General features: G+C 34.8%; 2 protein-coding genes across 3 annotated transcripts in view; both read right to left on the bottom strand.

Moving 5' to 3' along the window:
- LOC118189675 (cilia- and flagella-associated protein 299-like) overlaps positions 1–23,551 on the bottom strand; it is a 70,676-nt gene that overhangs the window by 36,478 nt on the left and 10,647 nt on the right. The window lies entirely within an intron of this gene.
- LOC118189678 (dynein axonemal light chain 1-like) lies at positions 7,414–9,364 on the bottom strand. The gene has a single exon (XM_035360337.2). It carries the CDS (start codon positions 9,312–9,314, stop codon positions 8,763–8,765), a length of 552 nt encoding a protein of 183 aa, XP_035216228.1. The 5' UTR covers positions 9,315–9,364; the 3' UTR covers positions 7,414–8,762.

Here is a 23,551-nt window from a genome sequence, read left to right on the forward strand (position 1 = left end):
TTCTCAAATAACAGCCAAAGAAGGTAAAACATAATTACGTTTTAAATGGTTTATCAATTCAAGCAATTCGTAAGAAACAATGCAAAATTCAAGGGTTAAGTTCGATTACATAGGTATGATAAAAGCACTCGAGGGCTATCTGCCTAGGGGAATTTATTCCTTCATTGTAGACTTAAGAGAAACTGTCTCGTATTCACATCAAACATGAGGAAATCAACGAAAACACCCATACGGCTTGATTGTTCCTCGGAGTCGAACTACCAGTATCCAGCGGTCTTAACCACTCGGGCCACTAGTGAGAAACTATAACGCTTAGAAATGGCATATCAATGTATGTGTGAAAGCACAAAGTATACGCCAGGCATAATCTGAATTAAGATGCAGTTAATTAATTAGTGAGCCTCTACAAATAAGCGACAATTTGTTCATAATTTTATTTACACTGAAAGATAGTCCCAGTTGTGGCAGAAAGTCCTCTAATAACAGATAAATTCTCACATATAAAAAATGTTCAAGCAGTCTGGCAACTAGACAGCCGTTATGAATCTCCGTAGAGTCATAGAGAATTTTTTGCAGAACGAGTGGAAATATAATTGGATGGTTAAAATTTTAAGGCAAAAAAGAGTCCATTTAAGTTTTTTTTTGGGTTATGTAAACTTCTGTTACTACATCTGCTGGAAGAAATGAAATTATTCTTTGCAAATCATGGATAATTTCTAACAAGAGTATGTGAGGATTAATAGTAATAGAGAGAATTATGCAAGGCAATCGTATGCAGTCAAAAACTTTAAAAATAACGAATGCATTCTGCCTCTGAGGGCATGACCCTGTTCGGAATTAAAGATGAAGTTAAATCCGTCCACCAAATTATAGCACAAGACAACGTCATAGTACCAGCAAGAACAAAATTTATACTACCTGGATCCATAGCTGCAAATAGAAATTTCCAATACGGCTTAATGGAATATCTTAAGAACTGTAGCAGCCCTAAAGGAGTACTAATAGCTTAGGTACTTGTCTACCTATCGAAGACAGTTATCCCTGTGAGAGCTGCCAACGTAAGTGATAAAGGAAAATCATCAAGAAAGGCGAAGCAGTTGCAGCAGTGGCTTGTATTAATGGAACCAGTAATTCTTCAGAGTCTCTATCTTCAGAGGGTCTAACACAAAACGTTTACTGCAGAATTTCCATCTAAACGATGAAGAAAGTGTGCTGCCTTACAAGGTGTTTTCTCTCGCTCATTTTCTAATATAGGTCCATACAGTTTGGCTCAGCATAACTGATACTGGAAATCATCCATCACTCGAACAACATCTACTAATTGCTGAACAGAAAGATGTAGGAAAACTTCTAAAGGACACGCAAGATAGAGGCGTTATCGAGCCTTAAGTAAGTCTTTGGATAATAAGTAAATTGTCTTGATCAGAACGAAACGTTTAAACTAGATTTTGCGTTGGCTATTGTCGGTTAAATGAGGTTACGAAGAAAAGCAATTGCCCTCTTCCTAGAATTGACGATATTTTGGACACTCTTTCTGAAAACAAGTGCTTTTCGACGCTTGATTTAAACTGTATATATTGACAGTTAGAGATATACCCTAACGACCGAGAAACGACGGCATTTACTACCAGACAAAGACTATGGCAGTTCAAGGTGAAGCCCTTTAGTTTATGTAATGTGTCGGCAACATTTGAACGCCTCATGGCGACCGTGTTGAAAGGTCTTTCCTACAGAATCTGTCTCATATTCCTGAATGATATAATCCCCGTCGGGAAGGGTTTTAAAGAGCACTAATAAAATAATAGGAAGGTGTTTCGGAAATTGAAAGAAGCCAATCTAAAATTAAGTCTCGTCTTGTATGATATTCAAGAGAATATGCATCCGTTGCTCAGCGCTCTATTCTTCAAAGAGAGTGACTGGTCGTGGAATCCTAGCATATATTATATGTTCAACTTCGTGCTCATCAAATCATGCTTGGCCACGTCTAACAGTGTGAATTGTGTTGTCGTTTAGGAATATAGATCTTTTGCCAGGAACATAATCTGAATCATAAAGTAGAGATGAGATGATGGCCTATAATGCTGCAATATTGTTCTGCTTTTCGATCCTACCAAGCAGAACTACAAGGAATCCCAGAACGATGCCAAATTATCGCACCCTATCTAAACACAGAACTTCTTCCATGCTTTAATGGTACAAATTATAAATTCAACATCAAATATTTCCGCAGGCAGTTTCAGTTATAAAGATATCCATGAATTTCCACCTCCATTACCATTATCATCGCTTTAAGGTATTACTAATTAAATTAGATAGATGCATTACTAGTTAGAAGGATTAGACGCTTTGTCTATTTCAAAACCATTATTCCAATTAATGCTTGCAGCATGAAATTCCATCGGATAATTTTACTTGATAAGGAGTGCTGTAGATAGGTATATATCAAGAAGGTGATCTGAGACATATCTGTCTTGTGATTTTGGATAAATATCCGCTTCAGTAACGCTCCTAGACTTTTTGGTTAACTTCTGTATTAAACCATTCTTTCTTCAAAAATGAAATCGTACATATTTTGTGTAAGCTATCAAAACACTTTAAACACTTCTTCTTGCACCCTCAAGGTTTGTCGTGCTTGTAATTGAGTCTCCAGCGTTACGAACTCCGATGATTATATCTAAGGAAAGCTCGAAGCATAGGCTACATCGATAACTGCTTTAGAATGCCATTTTTTCGGAGGACGCCAACTAAGTTGTTCTCTCAAGCTACAATCAAATAAATTTTTTCTTCTTTAACTAGTAATATTTAACTATAAATATTTATATTAATTTTAATTAATTTTATTCGGGGTGCCGACTTCAATGATTGCTTAGATTCCAGAAAAGGAATATGGAGACTGGCTTGAAGGTACACTGGGGGGGGGAAGGGAGGAACAGTTCTGTATCTGCCATTCTACTGCGCCGATTGACGAAATTCAAATTGCATTTTTCATGTCTCGAAAGCGCGACTTAGGATATATATTAAATTTATATATAACATTATTCTAGAGTAAGTATTTTGACACAAAATAGGACTTTTTTCTAAAATAACATATCAATTTTTTTTCCATGTTTCGATTCTACCATTCAAATTATGCCTAGATATTAAATGTTGTAAATTTTGGTGAAACATTTATGGAGAAATTTAAAAATTTACCTTGGCGCATTTTTTTCAGTTTGCGCCAAAAGTTGGCGGAATTCTTAATTTATAGTAACCTACTTACTTTCCCTTTTTCATTGATGCACGAGAGGGAAAAAGGTCCATTGTTCATTCTTTCAAATAATGTTAACAAAGTGAGTAAACCACATTTTCGTTATTATAACTTATATTAAATACGCCAAATTTCAAAACGCGCCAATATGTAAATTCATGTATATCCCAGGAAATTTTGAATAGAAAACTCTAATTTTTTTAGATATGCTTAGAAATACATCTACTTTGAGAAAGTATAATTTAATAGGTTATAATACAAAAATGTTTTCGAAAAATATATAAAAAATATTTTAAAATGCAAATTTTTAAAATAAATAATAAAAAATGTGCGAATTGTATTTGGATTAAGCCTAAATTTCGAATTCTGGAAGAAATAATCAAAAGACTACTAAGTTCAATAAAAAAGAATTATTAATAAATATATATCAAATTCAATTAACACTGAGGAGCTAAAATTTTGAAAACTAAGTTTTAAAAACGTACTTGTGCGATTATTACAAGACTTAGCAGTTTAGCATAATTTGAATCGTAGAATCGAAATTTGGTAAAAAATTGGAATTTCATTTCAGAAAAAGTCTGATTTCATGTCAAAATACCTATATTAAAACAATGCTATATATAAATCTAATACATATCCTAAGTCTGCTTTCGAGACACGAAAAACGCAAGCTGAATTTTGTCAATCGGCCGAGTAGAACGGGAGATATCGAACTGCCCCTCCCTTTTTTTCGCAGTGTATATCTCTACGCAAGTCACAGAGGTCGAATATGATGGTAATTGCTTGGTAACAGAATTTTCTCACTGCAGCCCATACAGCCGCTTCTCATTAACAGGTAATTTCTGAGTAATTTCAGTAACAGATAATTCCAGATAATTTCACCGACCACTAAAATCTTTTATGTCTAGGATAATGACTTCATTGCAAATCTGAATCGCGACCCGTTTTATATACAAGTGTTTATATTATTTTTGTTTATATAGTGTTTATATTACTTTTTAATTACTATTTGTATAAAGTTACAGAGGAGACAGGAGGAGATTAGGTGTGGAAGAGTTTGAAAAATTAAATATGTCTTTCACCGGAATAATGTCCAAGTAACTGCTTGAATATACTAACACTTTAATTCCTTGCATGTTTCTAGAATATTTATGCTTAAAATTCAAGCTTTAGTTTAAAATTTTTAGGCGGTTTGTTTCATTTTTTTTTTTTTTTTTTTTTTTTTTTCTCCGGTGAGAACATATTTTAACGAATAAAATTGAATGTGCCATGTATCTTTTACAACATCTGTGTTTTTCGGGTACGTATTATAAGCATTCATTCTTTCTTAATGTATTACATGACTAACAGTGTATTTCAAAACAAAAATTATTCAATGTTTTAAATAAGCTAATAAATAAGAGTAATTTTGCGACGAAAATATATTAGATCAAGGCCTTAGAGTTAAGAACGCTTGGAGAACTTAGACCACCAGCTGGTTTAGATTGTCTTGAATTACGACGTCAAATATTATTTGCGCCATACTTTTGACCCCAAGGTTAAGAACCAAAGTAAAATTTAGGTTAGATATTTATAATACCCTTGAAGTACACCCTTGACAACCACTTCCTTAAGTAAATTAGCTCATTCTTTACAGGATAAGGAATCGGTTGTCTTAAAATGAAGCTCTTTTTTGCGGTAATTTATAATGGTTATAAATTGTTAATGATAAGTTATTTGCAATCTGAATAGAGCAGTAAGGTAGGCTTGTAAAGAACAGGAAACAATGTATTCGCTTAGGAAACGCAAGAGCGCATCAAGAGTTTCCTTAAAATAGACGTTCTCAAATCAGGGGGCACATAAAAATTATTGCAGATACTAAAAGCATTTTAGAACTTATTTTTAGAATAAGCAACTCGAATGGAGCCAAGAAATATTTAACAAAATATCGCTTCAAATCAAATTCTGCTAGAATATTCTGCGCTTTTACGTAATTCTTCCTTTGGAGTTCCACTTCTAGCAGTTTTTGCATAATTAGAAGTTTTACATGCATACGCAACATTGTATATCTTTTGATGATTACATAATGAAAAGTACATGGAGTTAAATAAAAACTCAATTGCTTTTAGTTTCTCTGGAAAATAAAACACCAGAAACCGAAAATAACATCAAAAGCAAGAATAATATGATAAATATACATCCCAACCAAGAAGAAATAAGAATAATATCCGTAGTGTATTTTCAGTTTCAAAAATTGGGAAGAAAGTGTGTTGGCTGGAAGCATAGATTGGGTTGAATTGTCTGATTATGATAAACATACAAGGGAAAGACTGAGAAAAAAAAACACTGTTTTCACTGCAGCTGCTTCTACCGGTCTATCCGAGGCCTATTTTCAGAGTGAGTGAACCTCTCTGAGGATATCCACCCAAGGAAAGGATGCCTTCTTGGAGAACTTTTTATTGCAGATGACGATAGTGACGATGTTACTTTGTACTAAGACGTAGGAAATTCGGCATTGAAAAATGCTGCAGAACTGATCTTCCCCAAACGAACAACTAGCAACTGTGCATCCTTCACCCCTTTGATGAAAAATAGATATTTTACCTTTCAGACACTAGGACAAAAGGGAGAAAAATTTTTTCATAACGAGCCTCTCTTCGAATGGAATTTACATTAGGGTTCATTTCTCTTCATTCTTTTTTCTCCATTCTTGTAACATAAAATTCGACATTATTTAATCGTGTAAAAATGTATCTTTTTCGTATTATCTTGTGAAAGGTAAGAGTTTTAATTCTAGTTCTATTTTTCCTTATTTATGACTACCAGCATTCAAATAATCTCTGAAGTCACTAATCAACACCATCTGAAGTGCCTTCAAGAGATGCAGGATGCTTGAGCATGAAAGAGAATAGGATTTCATTGGCAAAGATGCTCTGTAGCTCAGACTAGTGTCAAAATTTAGATGTTTGAATCTCTGTGTGATCTGTGTGACCTGAAATACAACAACAAGCTCGCCTGCGTAAATTTAGTGCATTTTTATTTATTTATTTATTTATTTTTTAAATTTATTTATATATATATATACATATATATATATATATATATATATATATATATATATATATATATATATATTCTTTAAAAATGATTTAATTATGTTGTTCTTATCTTCCGGTTAAGGTTTTTATGCCTTTAGGAAATCTGCAAGCAATATTTGTAGAATTACCAACAATTTAAAAGCTGTTTAAGTGCGGTTAAGCCTAATTTTTAAATAACATGGCGACTTGTTTGTTTGCTTTTGAAACAGCACAATAGTAGATTTGTTGCCAATCTAAAGAGACTAAGCTTTGCAGCAACAAACGCCTTCATTTATTATTGCGAATTAAATCATGCTTAATCCTTTCTTGAATTTTTTTCGAGGAAATAAGTGCTTAAGATTTACTTCGTAATTTTTAATATCGATATTTTGAGTTTTTATGTATTTTTGTCTTTTCGCGAAGTGAGAACTGAATTAATTGAACGAGAAATACTGAATCGTCTGTGAAAAACTGTTTCTTTTTTGTTTTGTTTGCTTAATTTCTTTTATACATAGTTCTAGATTTATTATAGTATTTGAATAGAACATATGGCAACGATTAGATAATTCTTCAAATGATATAAATTTTGTGCATTCTGAGTTATAATATGAACGAAATATAACGCTGTTAAGTGAACCTAGCGCCAGAGTATGCTATGGTAAACAAATATAGTGAATTTTAAAGAGTGCATTTATTCTATTGTGGGTTATGAGCTATCGACTAAGTAGATTTAATTCAATCCAATAAGTTTAAATGAAATGGAACAAAAAAATGCGCATAATTTAATATTTCGTACAAGGAAGTCATGTGGTGTACACATCAGATTTTTTTAATACAAAATTCAAACAAATACTCTTAAGTACATGAAATATAACTAGGCGAATCGATTTTATCGAAGCTTTAATTTATTTTACATAAACACTCTTTGTTCACAAAATGTGAGAAAACAAATGTGTTTTCAAAATTTAATGTAAAAAATATAAGCATAATGTTATCTGAAAGTTATTTAAAGGATATTCTTTATGTTTTTACCCCAAAGGCAAAACACAAGTTAAAAATTTAAATAGTATTTACCAATAACAAATTGCATTCTGAGTCTCAGATATCAAAATAAGTTAAAGGATAGAGATAGAAAAGACAGACAGCAATTTTATCAAATTTATTTTACGACAATAAAATTTTCAACCAATTTCAAAGGACGAAAAGAAATTTCCGAATGATTTATTTTAAAACTTTTTACATCTCCACTATTCAGATTTATATAAAAATAACTGTGCCATTTGCTTAAAATTTCCATAATCAGCCTATAAATTATATTTTATTCATCTTTTTTATATTTTTAGTATGCTGGAAAAGTTGGAAGTGGCAGGCATAACTTTTTTTTTCAAGCTAGTGGAATGGAGAGAGCTACAGTGAGGTAACGGTACAGTAAAAGGACTACGCCCGACCTTACGCAAACGACACCGCGAATCGAAAATGACAAGAGATAGAGCAAAATTTTCCAATTAGGAAGTTTTAGAGCATCAATTAATTAGTACGAAACGACATTTGGCTCACAGGAATAAGATAAATTGCATATACAAAGACGTCCACAACTGATGCGCGATGGTTGAACTCCGCATATTCACATTTGGGAAATGTAGCAGTATGCAAATGCAGATTGTGAAGTTGTACTGTACTATAACGTCTGTAAAACTTTAATTTCCAATGCATTTAAAATTTTAGCTTAAAAGGTGTTGATTCTCACTTCATACAATCAGCATAATCTCAAACTTCATTATAATCTCGATAGCAGACGATAGCATTGCTTTCACTGTGTGATAGTTTGCTTTTGCGGGGTTTTTTTTATTTTTATTTTTTGTGTATGATGTTATCAAACTGTATTGACGTAAGTAAGTATTTTACGCAGTTAAAAGGTGCCTATTTCTTAATACCTATGGCTATTCTTTTCAAACGCTTACACAAAATAGAGTGCATCGATTGCGGACATCTTGGGCTATACAGGCGACAATTTATCTTATCTGTGGGAACCAAATGTCGTTTCATACTAATTAATTGATGCTCTGAAACTTTCCAATTGGAAATTTTGCTTTATCTCTTTTCGTTTCCGATTTGCAATGCCTATCTTCCAAATTTCGCCACTAGGGGCGTTGCTGTCGTTTGCATTTGGTCGGGAGTTGTAGCTTTTACTATACAGTTACCTCACTTGCGTAGCTCTAGCTTTCCGTTCGAAAGAAATTTCAGGTTAAAGGGACTATGTATACACCTCACACCTATGTATATAAAAGCACATTTAATAGATTTGTTTAAACTGCTATTCAGAAATTAGGATATTATCCATTTAATAAAACTTTGTAAAATTAAAATTTATCCCTGGAATAGAGTTCCAGAAAATAGCTGCGAAGCCACATATACACAAAATGTCTCTACTTTTGTATAAGAGCAACTGACAAAACACACTATTCCGAAGCTATTAAAGATGTACCGTCCAGTTTTTTCAATTGAGGTAGAATCTCAGCCACCTTCGTTCGATAATTTTCACCAAGAATAGTTTCCACAGGACACCCTTTAAGCACCAGTTCCTCTAAGTTCGACAATTCGGACAAATGCTTCAACTCATTGATATCTTTCAGATTATTGTTTGACATATACAGGACTTTCAGATTTTTTAGATTCGATACCGGCTTCAATTTGTCTATGTTGTTGTAGGAAATCCAGAGTTGCTCCAATGTTTCTCCTAGAGCTTCTACGCCATTTAAGTTCTTTAAGTTATTTCTTCCAACGGAAAGAATCTTTACTTTATTTAAGGTGTTCAAATTAGTGAGCTTGTCGATCATATTTGTGGATAAAGACAACCTCTCACAATTTGTCAGAGTTCCCAAAGAGGGGTCAAGTTTTTCAATAGGTGGAATCCATCCATTCAGTTTAACAACATTTGCCTCTCCAGGTACTTCTCCTGTTTTCTCAGCCCACTTTTTCAGCGCATCCTTGAGTGCGATGCCTTTTCCCATAGTTCAGAAATGCTAAATTCTTTTTCTGAGATTATCCTTAAGGCAAAGTACCTACAATCTGGAAAAATTAAAAGTTTTCTCATAACTCCCTTAAAATACAAGATAAAAGTTCGTAGAAATGTACTTCACTATTATCTGAAATATTATATGTTACTTACCAAATTATTTATGTGTAAAATGAAGCTGAAATTAGAATACATACTATTCAGTTTTAACTATTTCTCTATTTGCAATATTTTAGCATTTTACAATTCTATTAAAAAGGACGCGAATTAATAATGCAGTGTGCACCTTGAAACTTCATTCAGACATATGCTCTGGTGATGTATGAAAAGCGGGCATTCAGTAGAATGGCTCGGCATTTTTGGAAAAGTGTGAAAATGAGATTTATTTGAATAAATTCCTCCTGGAAAATGTATATAATTCCTAGGCATTCTATAGAATGGCAGATGCTTTTAGATAAAGTGTGAAGAGAAGGTCATGAGAAGCCTTCTGCAGAGATGCATTCTACAAAAATACAAATATTATTTAGAAAAATAATAATAGAAAGACATTAAAAATTATTTACTTAAAATACGTAAAGGAAATGAAAGTTATATAAAGCAAAGCTTATGATTTTTTATTGAAGAAAACACAATAAAGTATGAACCCAATTTCTGCATCAAGAAAGGGAATAATTTTATCTCTAATTGCATTCAATTTTATTTCTTACAAAAAATAAAACAGAATCGTGTAAAGACCTTTACTAAAAGTAAACACATTAATATCTAAGAAAATTTAAGGAATGATTTTTTTTTATTTTAAAAATAGGAAATTAAAATTAACCTACTTGTTGGTACATGTTAGGCTTAAATGACATTCAATTGCACTTCGTTACTTTCTTCACACTAAAGCTTTTCGAATTTTGGCGTTTTGATTTTCATGTACACTTAACGAATCCTTCGCCAATTGAGCAGTTACAACTGAGAAGAGAGGAGTTTCGAGGTTAGATAGATTTAGATTCTAAGCAAATTCTTAGAGCATAAAGCGTAAAATGTCAGAAGTTTCAAGTCAGTAGGAAACGTCTTCTAATACACTTGTTATAATTTGTATAAACTTGTTATACTGCGCGAACCACCTCGTCCCTTGTCGACATAATTAATAGGAACTTACGTGGTAGCTCCCAAAGCAGCAGAAAGATTTTTTTTTTTTATGAATTCACTTTAATTGTTTGGCTTTTATTTCCAGATTTAGTTTAAAACTATTTTTACCATCGATAACATTTTCAGTTTTAAAACGAATAGTGTACAAAATATTCATTTCATCATTGCAACAAGCATAGCTACAGAAGGTACAAATTTTTCAATGCATGTGCATTACTATTTCCTTTAAACACACGCATCAGGTAGCAAAACCGAAATCTCTTCGGTAAGCACGTCTTCATCATAGTGTTGGCTATGTGAGTGGCGAAACTTCCCTCCGACGATCTTCAGTGTTGTCCAAAACATCTTCGAGCTGGTCATCATGTTATTTGCAAACTTCCTACCATTGTCAGACTGTAAAATAAATGGTGTCTCAAGCAACAAGAATATGACTGCAAGGTTTTGGCCTAAATTTGTCGCTCATTTTGACCTTTAAGAATCACAAATTTTGTAAAATGATCTTGGTATACTATAATAAATTCGTATTATCTGTCTGGCTTGGATTGAAAATAAATAAGATCTACCCGACAACGAAAATTAAATTCAGGAAAAAGAAAACATAGGTTTTCACAACAATGTCCTTTTCCAGTATCTATTTTTCCTATAAAGACTCACTAAGATGGATGTGTAGTTCAATATGATTATTCGTAATGTTTCTGATTTATCTAAAATTTCCTTCAACACACTATCACGTGAAATAACTCAGAGTCCTTGACATAATACAATATAGTCCTGACGTCTTTTTTAATAGGATAAATGAATTTACTTTGTTTCCCACAAACATCACACCATAGCGACTCAGCAATCAATAGTCCCCTATAGCAAATATCCTTAAAATTAAAGTTTTTATTAAGTACACAATTATAATCTGAACGAGATGCTTACATTCGAAGACATATCCCCTTATATTCAAGAAAGTTAGCCTAAGTTGGCAAGAAAAATGGAATTCTTCTTGGAGATAATACATAAAGAGTATGCTGTTACTAATATGGCGTTAAAAGTTGCTACTAGTTAGAATATAAATTCAAAATAAAGTAATTAAAAGTAAATTAAAAAATTAATCACTTTCTCTAAACCTGGAAAGTAATAACTAATAATTCAAAATAATTTATAATAAGAAAACTTTCCTTATACCATCTCCAAGGAACACAAATGTTTGCGATTTAAGATTTTTCTTAGCAGATTTTTAAACAGGAACTTGAAATTACTATTTAAAATACTAATTTAAATTCTGACTAAAAAAATCATTCATGGTTTTAAATTGAATTTGTGTTCCTTGGACACGGTATATGGAAAGTTTTCTTATTATAAATTATTTTGAATTATATATATACGCGCCCTCTGTTACTCAGCTCAGTGAGCTCAGTTTTATCATTCATATTGCTAAATCGTGCATTTTTTGCTTTAAAAATTATTCAGTTATGTTGTTCTTATCTTCCGGTTAAAGGTTTTATGCCTTTAGTTAATCTGCATGCAATCGTGTAGAATTATTAAAAATTTAAATGATGCTTAAGTGCGGCTGCGGTTAAGCCTAATATTTTTACCATGACAGCCATATTTATTTGCATTTGAAACTTAGCATAAAAGTGAATTAAGTCTTTCTGAACATTCAGTATCATATTGCCGAGTGGAACCAAAAGGAAACTTTTAGATTTGTGCACCGAATAATCTGCCTTCTTGTCTGCTGGCCGAATCGCTTGTTTTTGCTTAGAAACTGTAATTTTAATTGTAATTTTTTATTTTTTTAACTGCATTTGGTTTAAATTAATTTTTTACACCTTTCAATTTTTAATAAAAATATTTTGAGTTTTTATGTAGTGTTGCCTTGCCGTGAAGTGAAAACTGAATTAATTGAATGAGAAATATACCTCTAATGAAATTTGAGGAAATACGTTTAAATGAAATGCAGGAAAAATGCACATAATTTAATATTCCGTATAAGAAAGTCATGTGGTGTACGCATCAAGCTTTTAACTTTTGGTAAGTATTTAGTTTCGGTTACAAACGCACTGTTTTTACAGCATTATCTCGCACTTTAAGCAGTCCTTTTAAAAACGTTGTTTCATCCGTCTGTTGACCATTGACCATGATTCCTTCTCCAACACTGTATCTTGCTGTTCCACTTTCATAAAGTACAATGTAGACGTAATTTTAAATAAAAAAATTCTGTATTTTGACACTTCCGAACGAAAATACAAATGGAGAATTCTCAGCCTCGGCGAGCTTTAAAAGTCACATCCTTGGTTTAATTAATTAAGGCAAAGCCCACGAGGATTATCTGTCTAAGGGAAGGGATGTATTCGTGCTGCACTTTCTAAGGAAACCTGGCTTCTATACACGTTATTACACATGGGGAAATATAGAATTCTGTTTCATAAACTGTCTTCTATTTTCTTGGAAACCAATAAGTATAAATTGTGTGATACATAATATTTCTTTTGAGAAGTATTAAAAATTACCTTATATGACTGAAAAGCACATATACTAACTTTTTAAATATTTTTAATACTTCTTTAATTTTTCAACAGTTCCACATTGTTATCATCTCTTGAATATAAATTAAAACAAAATGTGTTAATACATAACCACGAAAGCGCCCACGCAGCCAGCCCATCAGCCGGGATTCGAACCCCGGAAAGAACTATTAGTGTTCAGCGACTTTACCGCTCGGTCCCTCGTAAGCCTGTCACATCTTTGCACGAGATATTCGAACCGAATCGGAGATGTGTTTCATATTTTGCCGATTTTTTATTTGGCATTGTATAGACTGCCTATAAAAGTGTGAAATGTTTAATGTTTCATACTTTGGCTGTCATATTTTGTCTGTCTGTCCTTTCATACTTTGCTTAGGCATTCTATAGAATGCTGTATTTCAAACTTTTCCGGCAATACAGATAAATTTCAAACATTAAATGAAGTTTTTTCTATCAGTTGATGAGTGATTGCACCACGTTTGTAAAAGGCATTCAATTTTCGAAAAACCGTGTTTCTGCTTCTCATGACTTGAAGACAAACAAAAGATTAAGTACCCTTTTCATGACACTGCGATGTGTTTAGATTAGCAAATGTCATGTACCGAACTAGCTTCCTGTATCTTATTCAGGTTGTAGAATCATTGGGTTATTTCGGAAGCAGGAGACGTGTTGACCACTACACCACAAAGGCATGCTAAGAAGGCGGCAGAAATACTTTATATACTCCCCCCTTTTAAAGGGTGACTAGGGATTACAGGACATAATCCCCAAATCCTGGGGGTGAAGAATCATCATCCACTACCATTTTTAGTTCGGGCGCCACTGTAGATGCATTAGGTTATTTCGTAAGCAGGGGTCGTGAAAGATTGACAGTGCCCTCGCCGGGACACGAACCACGGACCTCTCGAATACGCGTCGAAAGTGCTAACCACTACACCACGAAGGCATGTTAAGAAGGCGGGAGAAGTACCTTGTAAGGTTAAAACTCTAAAAATTTTCCTCGGTTCAGAGATAATAATATTTCAAAAACTGCGCATCTGATGTATATGTACACATCTCTCTTAAATATTTAGTGAGAAGGCTCAAGTATAATTTTCGGTAAAGCAGAAATAATTCAGACATTAGTTATCCTGTACTATATGGATTAGTTCTTTGTTATATGAGTTAAATCATATAGCACATTGCCCTTTATTATATAAGTTTAATAATATAGAGCATTGGCTTCTTGTTGCATATAACAAAAAAAAATTGGTATGGTAAGAAAATTATGAATGATTGTTGAGTAAAATTGTTGAGAGATAGCAGAATATGTAATATGTCATAAATTTTACTCAAGTTAAATAAATGGAGAAGTTCTTAAATTCCTTTTACAAATTCATCAAACAGAAAATCGGTTGTAAATACTCGATAATAAATTGAAGGAATTCATTAAAATTGATAAATAAAATTTTTAAGAATGTAACAAAAGCGGTCAAAAACAAAGTAAGAAAATTAATAATATCTAACTGTTCAAGGGAGTAGCAATTTTTTTTCACAGTTACACATTTAAAATTTTCTTATTTTCCCTTTGAATAGAAAATATTCTTTAAATCGATTGAAATATCGATTAATAATATTAACTCTTACATTAATTAAAAAGTATTTCTGCTATAGTACAGCATAAAAATCCTATTTCCAATTAACTATGACTTACCGATAATAATAAAAATCTATGAACGAAAATTTCTTCAACTTTTTAAAGCAAATCCTCTGAATTTCTAGGATTTCTTCTCCTACGACTTAAACAACTAGATCAGAGGAAAATATTAGCAGTCTGCATTCTAATCTAATACCATGAGAAACTGAACTGAGTAAGTCATAACTTCCTCTACTCCAACTGTAAAACACAGCAAACAATACTAGGTATCCAATCAAATTCGTTTATCGATTTTTATTTCGCGTGTCGAAAATACTGTTGGCAGAATGAGTAAGAATATACCCAAAGTAAGAATTAGAAATGTAGTATTTCAGTCTTCAGAAGGACCCTTTCAAAAGTCATCCAGAAAGGATATTGGTGGTAACATTACAGTTACTAGGCATAAAATATACTATATTCGGCTGTATTGTGTAGATGGTATTCTTGAAACATAAATATACTTGTTAAAAAGAAAAATTTGGATATACCTTCTTAAACGTCTATTTTATTCCAGAAGTGATTCAATACTTTTAATACATAAATGATGCGATTTTATCAACTTCCAAATTAGCTTAGCTAGGTGCTATATATTTGAAATAAATTACATTAACATTTCAATTGGATAAAAAAATGAAGTAATCTAAGGGTAATAACACAGATTATTAATTTGCATTTTATTGAATAGCTAAATCTTTACCTTATAAGTTTAAGAAAGAGAACGTTTTAGCTTAGTATTAAATTACATACATAACAATACATTATAATATGTTTTTCGGTTACTCCGAACAATTTACTGCATTAATAAATCTCTAATATATTTTTAATTTACTACCATTATGATTGCTAAATGAAAAATATGATGTGTACACCACATGACTTTCTTATATGGAATATTAAATTATGCGGATTTTTTCTTGCATTTCATTTAAACTTTATTGGATTGAATTAAATCTACTTTGTCAATAGCACATAAACCACAACAGAATAAATGCACTCTTTAAAATTCATTATACTATTTGTTTACCATAGCGAAACTCTGGCACTAGGTTCACTTAACAGAGTTACATATCATTTATTTTATAACTAATCCTAATAGTCTCTGTAATAATGGTACACAATCACATTAGGATTTTAACCAGTTCGTTTTGCATATGCCTTAAGCCAATCATCCACCCGAAGGCGAAGATACTGGGGCCATGGAAGGAGTCAAGGTTTCGTGAACACAATTCAGTTGTATGAGTCATTTTATAACTCAGAATGCACAAAATTTATATCATCTGAAGAATTATCTAATCGTTGCCTCATGTTCTATTCAAATACTATAACAAATCTAAAACGATACAAGAAGGTTGCTACACTGCAGGAAAGGATACTTTTCCAGATAAGAATAAACTACAATAACTTACCATATAATCCACTGATAAATATTATATTTCCATTATATTTAAAATAGATTCAAGATTATTTAAAATTTCAATCAAGTATTTTAATTTCCGAGAATAAAATTCCAAATTTAAACTCCAGATTTCCAGGAAACGGGAATTCATGTTGCTAGGAGAAAAAAAACATATGTAGTAGTCCCAATCGGCCTATTGAACGACATCATCAGGTATAGCATTCATAGGTGCTGAAGTATATTTTGAAGAAAACAAACATTTCCTAATGAAATTCCTAATGAACTCTAGCGTCAAAAAGCTACAAAGAGATATGCTGCGAAATCTCCGGTGTCCACCAAAAACATCGGAGCAAAAATATCACCAATTAAAGCATAGCGAAGAAAACTGCGTTAAACAAAATCATTTTCATATAACCCAACATGATAGAAAACAGAATGCAACAAAACTTTTGAAATTTGAGGAACATAATTGTGAAATATAAAAAATTTCCAATATATTACTTTTGGTTACATAATGGACATGTATTTTCAAATTTTGAAACTGAAAAATATACATGTAACTGAAATATGTAAAATTAAGCATTCAAAATCGGAAAATAAATAGAAAATAGCGAGCAAACCCGGCCATATGAACGGGCTACGGCTAAAGCAATATTTAAAATTTCGGGGCACTGAAAAACTGAAAATAAAATGAACTATTAATTTATTGTATTTTCTCCCGCCTTCTTAGCATGTCTTCGTGGTGTAGTGGTCAGCATACTCGGCGCGTAATCGAGAGATCCATGGTTCGAGGCCCGGCGACGGCATTGCTCATTTTTCATGACTCCTGCTGTAAAACAAATCCTAATGACTCTACAAATGTACTGTACACAAAGTTTCTAGCTGTAGTCAGAGCGAAATGTATGAGTTCTATGTACTCTTGAAAATAAAGTGCATAAAAAAATTTCAGTGTGAATGAAATCAGTTCATTCTTTTCAAGCAACAACCAATTCGTTAATAATTTTTGTTGCCAAACCAGGGAACTAAAACTTTTGACACTTCAGGTTAATACGTATGACGTCATGATTTAAGTTTAATGTAATATAACAATATTTTCCTAATATCAATAAAAGAATTAACATGGCAATAACATACCGTGTAAATTACCGTGTAAACCTAACCTGAAATAAAAAAGTTGCCAACAATAGCTATTTAATTAAAATGCTGACATTAACGAAACATACAATGACATCACATGCAATCGCGTGCTTTCTTCAACATCAGAATATAACATTACATAATAACAACACATTTAATGTTTGGCAATCCTATTTTTATATCATATTATTGTGAAACTTACGAATGTTTTGTTAACAAACTACGATTTGAAAGCGAGCAGTGGCAACGCTTTTCGAAATAAAGCATTTATATCCAAGGAGGTTAGAATGGAAGGAGGGAGGGTTCGCAGTTCCCTCCAATATCGGGGAATGAAACCCTACCTAGCAAGCGGCGTCCCTGTTTGTCCTTTCAATACATTTCATTACGGCAGTGAAACGTATGTGTTTCTAAGCTGTTCCGTGCATGTATTTTCCATTAAAATATGTTACATTTATAATGAAATTCTTCGCAATTGTTAAATTTTTGTTTTAAAGTAATGAAGATGAAATCCATAATTTACTATGTACAGAAAATTATTAAGAAATAGTTCGAAATCTAAATGCATGTGTATAACATTAAAGATTTTAAAAATGATATTTCTGCATATTTCAAGGATTTGTTTAGTTTTTTTGAAAACCTGTTAGGTGTACTTTTGCAATTTTTCCTTTAAGAAGTGATATTTCTGATTTATTCACATTATTATCATATTTTATTAAAGAATCATTTCATATACATAGTTTAAGAGTTGGGAAAGAAAGTTATTTTATTTTAGTATGCTTAAATACTTCAGATCAAAGTTGCAATACGCTAAAACAGAAATTCACATATTTCGCAATAATTATCTAAAAAATAGTCACAAGTTGCATTTTTTTTTAATGAAAGTTTTAAATATATCCTTTTCAGAACCAACAACCTTATAACAACAAGAAAATAAATATTAATAAAATAAAACAGATTTATGTGAATTTAATGATATCAGTTTATCCGTATTTCATATTTATTAATCTCAAAGAAATTGCCTTGAGTTAAGCTGAATTACAGAAATATACCCATGTAAATTTTTGAATACGTCTTTCCACATGTTCAGTTGTGTTAATATTGTTACGAATTTGGTATTTAAAAAGCTAATGTTAGTTCAATTATAAATTAAATGGTTTTATTTCTCGCGCAGTGCAGCGCGTGACGAATATTAAAAGAAAGCTAAGCCGGAAAAATTAAAAATACAAGAGCGCGTGCGTTAAATAAATAAATATCTCTTTTTGATTTCGAGAAAGTACTGGAAAATTCTAGCGCGTGATTTTAAAATCTTATAAAAGGAGGAAAACATCTCAGTTTGTAGTAGTTGCTTAGTTTGTTGTTGTTTAGAAAACTGCCGTTGTTGATTATAGCGAATTCGCGGATTAGCGTTCTTTAGCTGTTTTGAATTACGTTCTATTGTACATTTAAGTAGTTAAAAGATAACTACTGTGAGATATTGTGATACTGCATGATAATTTGAGAAAACTTAAGCATTTCTGTTGTGATAATAATAAATTTTTGTTCATTTTTCATCGGACTTGTGCATTCATTTCATAACGAATCCGTACGCACGCAACAATTTTTGGTGTCAGGAGTGGGGTTTGAATGCCAATAATAGGGATGGAAGAACAATTGAGACAGCTCATTACTGCTTTTGCTGCTTTCCAAGAAAAGATGGAAGCTGGCCAAACATCTTTTAAAGAAGAAATTAAGGAGAAAATGGATGCTGGTCAAAGGTCCGTTAAAGAAGAAATGAAATTGGGCCAGGAATCCCTCAAGGAAGAAATGAAAACGGCACAGGAACAAATGAAGTTGGGCCAGGAATCCGTTAAGGAAGAGATGAAATCTCTTAAAAATGAGATGAAAGCAGGTCAGGACGAAATGAAAAGAGAAATTACCTGCGTAATAGAAAATAAATTTGAGGCTATGGAAGGCAGAATAGACGCGGTTGAAACTAAAGTTGGACAAATAGAAGAAAGAGTTTCTTCGGTAAAAGAACAAATAGAAGAAAGAATTTCTTCTGTAAAAGAACATATAGAAGAGAGAATTTCTGCCGTCGAACAACAAATTGATGATAGGGTTTCTGCTGCCGTCGCCAAAGAAGTTGACAGCCTAAAGAAGTGCATAGCGACGGTAGGAAACAATTCTGAAGGTTTCAAATTTTTATCGATGCCTGCTCGTTCCGTTCTGAAACTATCTACATATGATGGGAAGACCTCCTGGCAGGTGTATAGGACACAATTTTCTATCGTTGCGGATGCGAATGGATGGGATTCCCAAGCTAAGGCCTGTCATCTCGCCTCTTCTCTGAGAGCAGACGCAGCGGATATCCTGCAGACTCTTCCCGAAAATCAAAGGCTAGATTTCGAAGCTCTATCCGGCGCTTTGGAGCTGGCTTCGGCGAGAAATGTTTAAAAGACTACAGCAGGCTCCAATTAAAATCTCGTCAACAGAAGCTCACCGAAACGCTTCAGGAGCTCGCCACGGATGTTGAAAGGCTGTCACATCACGCCTTTTCGGAGTGCCCGACAGAAACAAGGGAAATCCTGTCCCTGCAATATTTCATCGATGGCATCCGGGACCCTGAAATACAGAAAGCACTGCGAATGGCGGATGTTAAAGATCTGAAAAGCGCTTTAGTGTATGCCATGAAATTTGAGGCAGCCCAGCAAGCCACCCGTCGAGACCGCCATCCAGTCAGAGCTGCTCAAGTCCAGGAGCCAGGGGATCAAGTCACTGCTCGTCTAGACGATTTAACTAGACAACTGAACGCCTTGAGATAGAATATTGGTGACAAGAAACCGACCGTAAAGTGCTGGAACTGCGGTGCTGAAGGACACATACGACGAAACTGCAGAACACCCCAGGGCACGGATGCTAAGACCGCTCCTAACAAACAGCAGGGAAACTAATTAGTGGCCATCTCGCGGGGCGGAGGTTGCCAGATCATGAAAAGCCCCAGTTTAAAGCGCTTCAGATTTCTGCAGTGAGAGGCGGCAGTAATGGACTTTTCATAATAGGACATATTAATGGAGTTCCCTGCAATATGACGATAGACACAGGAGCCAACGTTACCATCATCCGAAAAGATTTGGCTCAACAACTGGGAAGCAAACTTATCTGGACGCTGCCCTGCGTTACCCTACAGACTGTGTCCGGTGAGAAGATCAACATCGATGGAAAAGTCAATGCTAACATCACGTTTGGAAGTGCCGCTTACCATCACACGGCATATGTAGCAGAGATCACTGATTCTTGCATACTCGGATTGGACTTTCTAAGGAAATACAATTTTTCCTTGGACTTTAAAAATAACGAATTGCATTCTACATCTGAGGACATAGCGTTATTTGGAGTCAATGATGAAGTTAAATCTGTCCATAAAATCATAGCACAAGACAATATCACAATACCGGCAAGAACAGAAATTTTACTTCCTGGATCCATAGCCGAAAACAGAAATTTCCGCTACGGCATCATAGAATATCCCAATAACTGTAATAGCCCAAAAGGAGTACTAGTAGCCTCAACACTCGTCGACCTATCCAGAACGGTTATCCCGGTGAGAGTCGCCAATGTAACTGAGAAGGGGAGAATTATTAAGAAAGGTGAAGTGGTTGCAGCATGTACTCCAGTAACCACCGTTGAAAGAAAGAGTAACATCCAAGAATCCGTGTCCTCAGAGAGAATTACATCGGAGTTATTGCAGAATGCGCAATTAAACGATAAAGAGAGGAATGCTGCCGATCGCGTCATTAAAGATCTTCAAGTTGTTTTCTCCCGCTCGTCTTCTGACGTGGGTCGAACTAGTTTGACACAACATAGAATAGATACCGGCGATCATCCCCCGATTAAGCAACATCCAAGACGTCTACCGTTTGCTAAACAGGAAGAGGTGCGAACACTGTTAAAAGATATGAAAGAATGCGATGTCATCGAGCCTTCAGTAAATCCATGGGCCTCTCCCATCGTCCTAGTCAGAAAGAAAGACGGCTCAACAAGATTTTGCGTCGACTATCGCCGGTTGAATGAGGTTACGAAGAAAGACAGTTACCCTCTTCCTAGAATTGACGACATTCTAGACACTCTTTCTGGCAGCAAGTGGTTCTCAACACTTGATTTAAAGAGTGGGTATTGGCAGGTAGAAATACAGCCTGAAGACCGAGAAAAGACGGCATTTACTACGGGACAAGGGCTTTGGCAATTCAAGGTGATGCCGTTTGGACTGTGTAATGCGCCGGCAACATTCGAACGTCTTATGGAAACTGTTTTGAAAGGCCTTTCCTACGAAGCCTGCCTCATATACCTGGACGACATCATCATCGTCGGAAAGAGTTTTGAAGAACATTTAGAGAATCTTAGGAAGGTGCTTCAGAAACTGAAAGAAGCCAATCTGAAGCTGAGTCCCGCTAAATGCAAATTGTTCCGAAAGGAAGTGACTTACCTGGGACATGTCATCTCTGCAGAAGGTGTGCGCACGGATCCTGAAAATGTATCAGCCGTTAAATCCTGGAAACGTCCCGAAAATGTCCATCAGCTGAGAAGCTTCCTAGGGCTTTGCACCTACTATAGGAAATTCGTGAAGGACTTTTCTTCCATCGCAAGACCCCTACACAAGCTGACAGAGAGCAACCAAAAGTTCTTGTGGACAAAAGAATGCGAGGATGCATTTAACAACTTAAAGGAGGCTTTAACATCTGCTCCAATCCTGACGTATCCTCAGCTTGACCGACCATTTATTCTCGACACCGACACGAGTAATGAAAGTGTTGGTGCTGTTTTGTCCCAAGAAATAGACGGCCAAGAACGGGTAGTAGCTTACTGGAGCAAGTGCCTGTCTAAACCGGAGAGGAATTACTGTGTCACAAGGAAAGAGTTACTCGCCATAGTCAAAGCTGTAGAACAGTTCCATCACTATCTATACGGCAGAAAATTTCTGCTCCGCACCGATCATCCATCATTGACCTGGCTTTTAAATTTCAAAAATCCTGAGGGTCAAATAGCCAGGTGGATACAGAGACTCCAAGAATATGACATCACTATCCGTCATCGTAAGGGATCATCACACGGAAACGCCGACGCCCTGTCTAGAAGACCTTGCCAAAAAAGCTGCCGATAGTGTTCCAGGGTGGAAGCGAAATACGAGCTGCTGACTCCCGTCGCAAGACAAATTACAACATCAACATCGGCTGATCGAGAACCGTGGAGTGATGATGAAGTCAGGAAAGACCAGCTGGAAGACCGCGACATTAAACCCATAATTGATTTAATGGAGTCATCAAACAGAAAACCTACCTGGCAGGACATTTCTATCTGTAGTCCTACAACCAAACATTATTGGGCACTCTGGGATTCACTTCACATTCGAAACGGCGTCTTATACCAGAAATTCGAATCGGATGATGGAAAGACGTTCCGATGGCAACTTATACTTCCAAGATCCCGCATTCCTGATGTCCTTAAAGAGTTACATAGCACCTCTACTGGAGGTCACTTTGGAATAATGAAGACCTTGCAGAGAGTTCGTGAGCGCTTTTACTGGAATAATGCAAAGGATGACGTGCAAAAGTGGTGCCGATCTTGCGATGCCTGTGCAGGTCGGAAAGGACCGAGGAGACGCAGCCGAGGCAAGCTGCAACGTTACAACGTAGGGGCGCCTTTTGAACGTATCGCCTTTGACATCCTGGGACCTCTGCCACGAACTGCTGATGGCAACAAATACATACTCGTTGTCATTGATTACTTCACCAAGTGGCCTGAAGCTTATCCTATTCCTGATCAAGAGGCTGTCACAGTAACTGAGGTAATGATACAGCACTGGATTTCCAGGTTCGGAGTGCCTCTTCAGTTACATTCCGATCAGGGAAGGAAAAGAACTATGCAAACTACTCGGCATTGACAAAACTCAAACGACGCCATTGCATCCCCAGTCGGACGGCATGGTAGAGAGGTTCAATCGAACCATCCTTAATAACCTCTCATTAGTGGTTTCCAGAAACCAACAGGACTGGGACAAGAAATTACCACTCTTTTTACTGGCTTACCGCAGTGCTGTCCACGAGACTACCGGCTATTCTCCATCACAGATGCTCTTCGGTCGTGACCTTCGTCTGCCTTGTGATCTATTGTTTGGCCGCCCTCCGGATGCTCCTTCATCGTCTGAGGAATATATTCAAGATCTCCAGGCCCGGTTTGAAGTGATGCACAACTTTGCACGAGAGCGAGTCAACTTGGCGACGGAGAAGATGAAGACCCGCTACGACACAAGAGCTACTGAACATCAGTTCCACGAAGGAGACAAGGTGTGGTTGTGGAATCCGACTCGACGGAAAGGACTTTGTCCGAAATTACAGTCA

This window comes from Stegodyphus dumicola, chromosome 1, assembly GCF_044657685.1.
Source record: "Stegodyphus dumicola isolate Sdum_Otavi_A_Nest chromosome 1, ASM4465768v1".
In the NCBI taxonomy this organism is placed as follows: Eukaryota; Metazoa; Arthropoda; class Arachnida; order Araneae; family Eresidae; genus Stegodyphus; species Stegodyphus dumicola.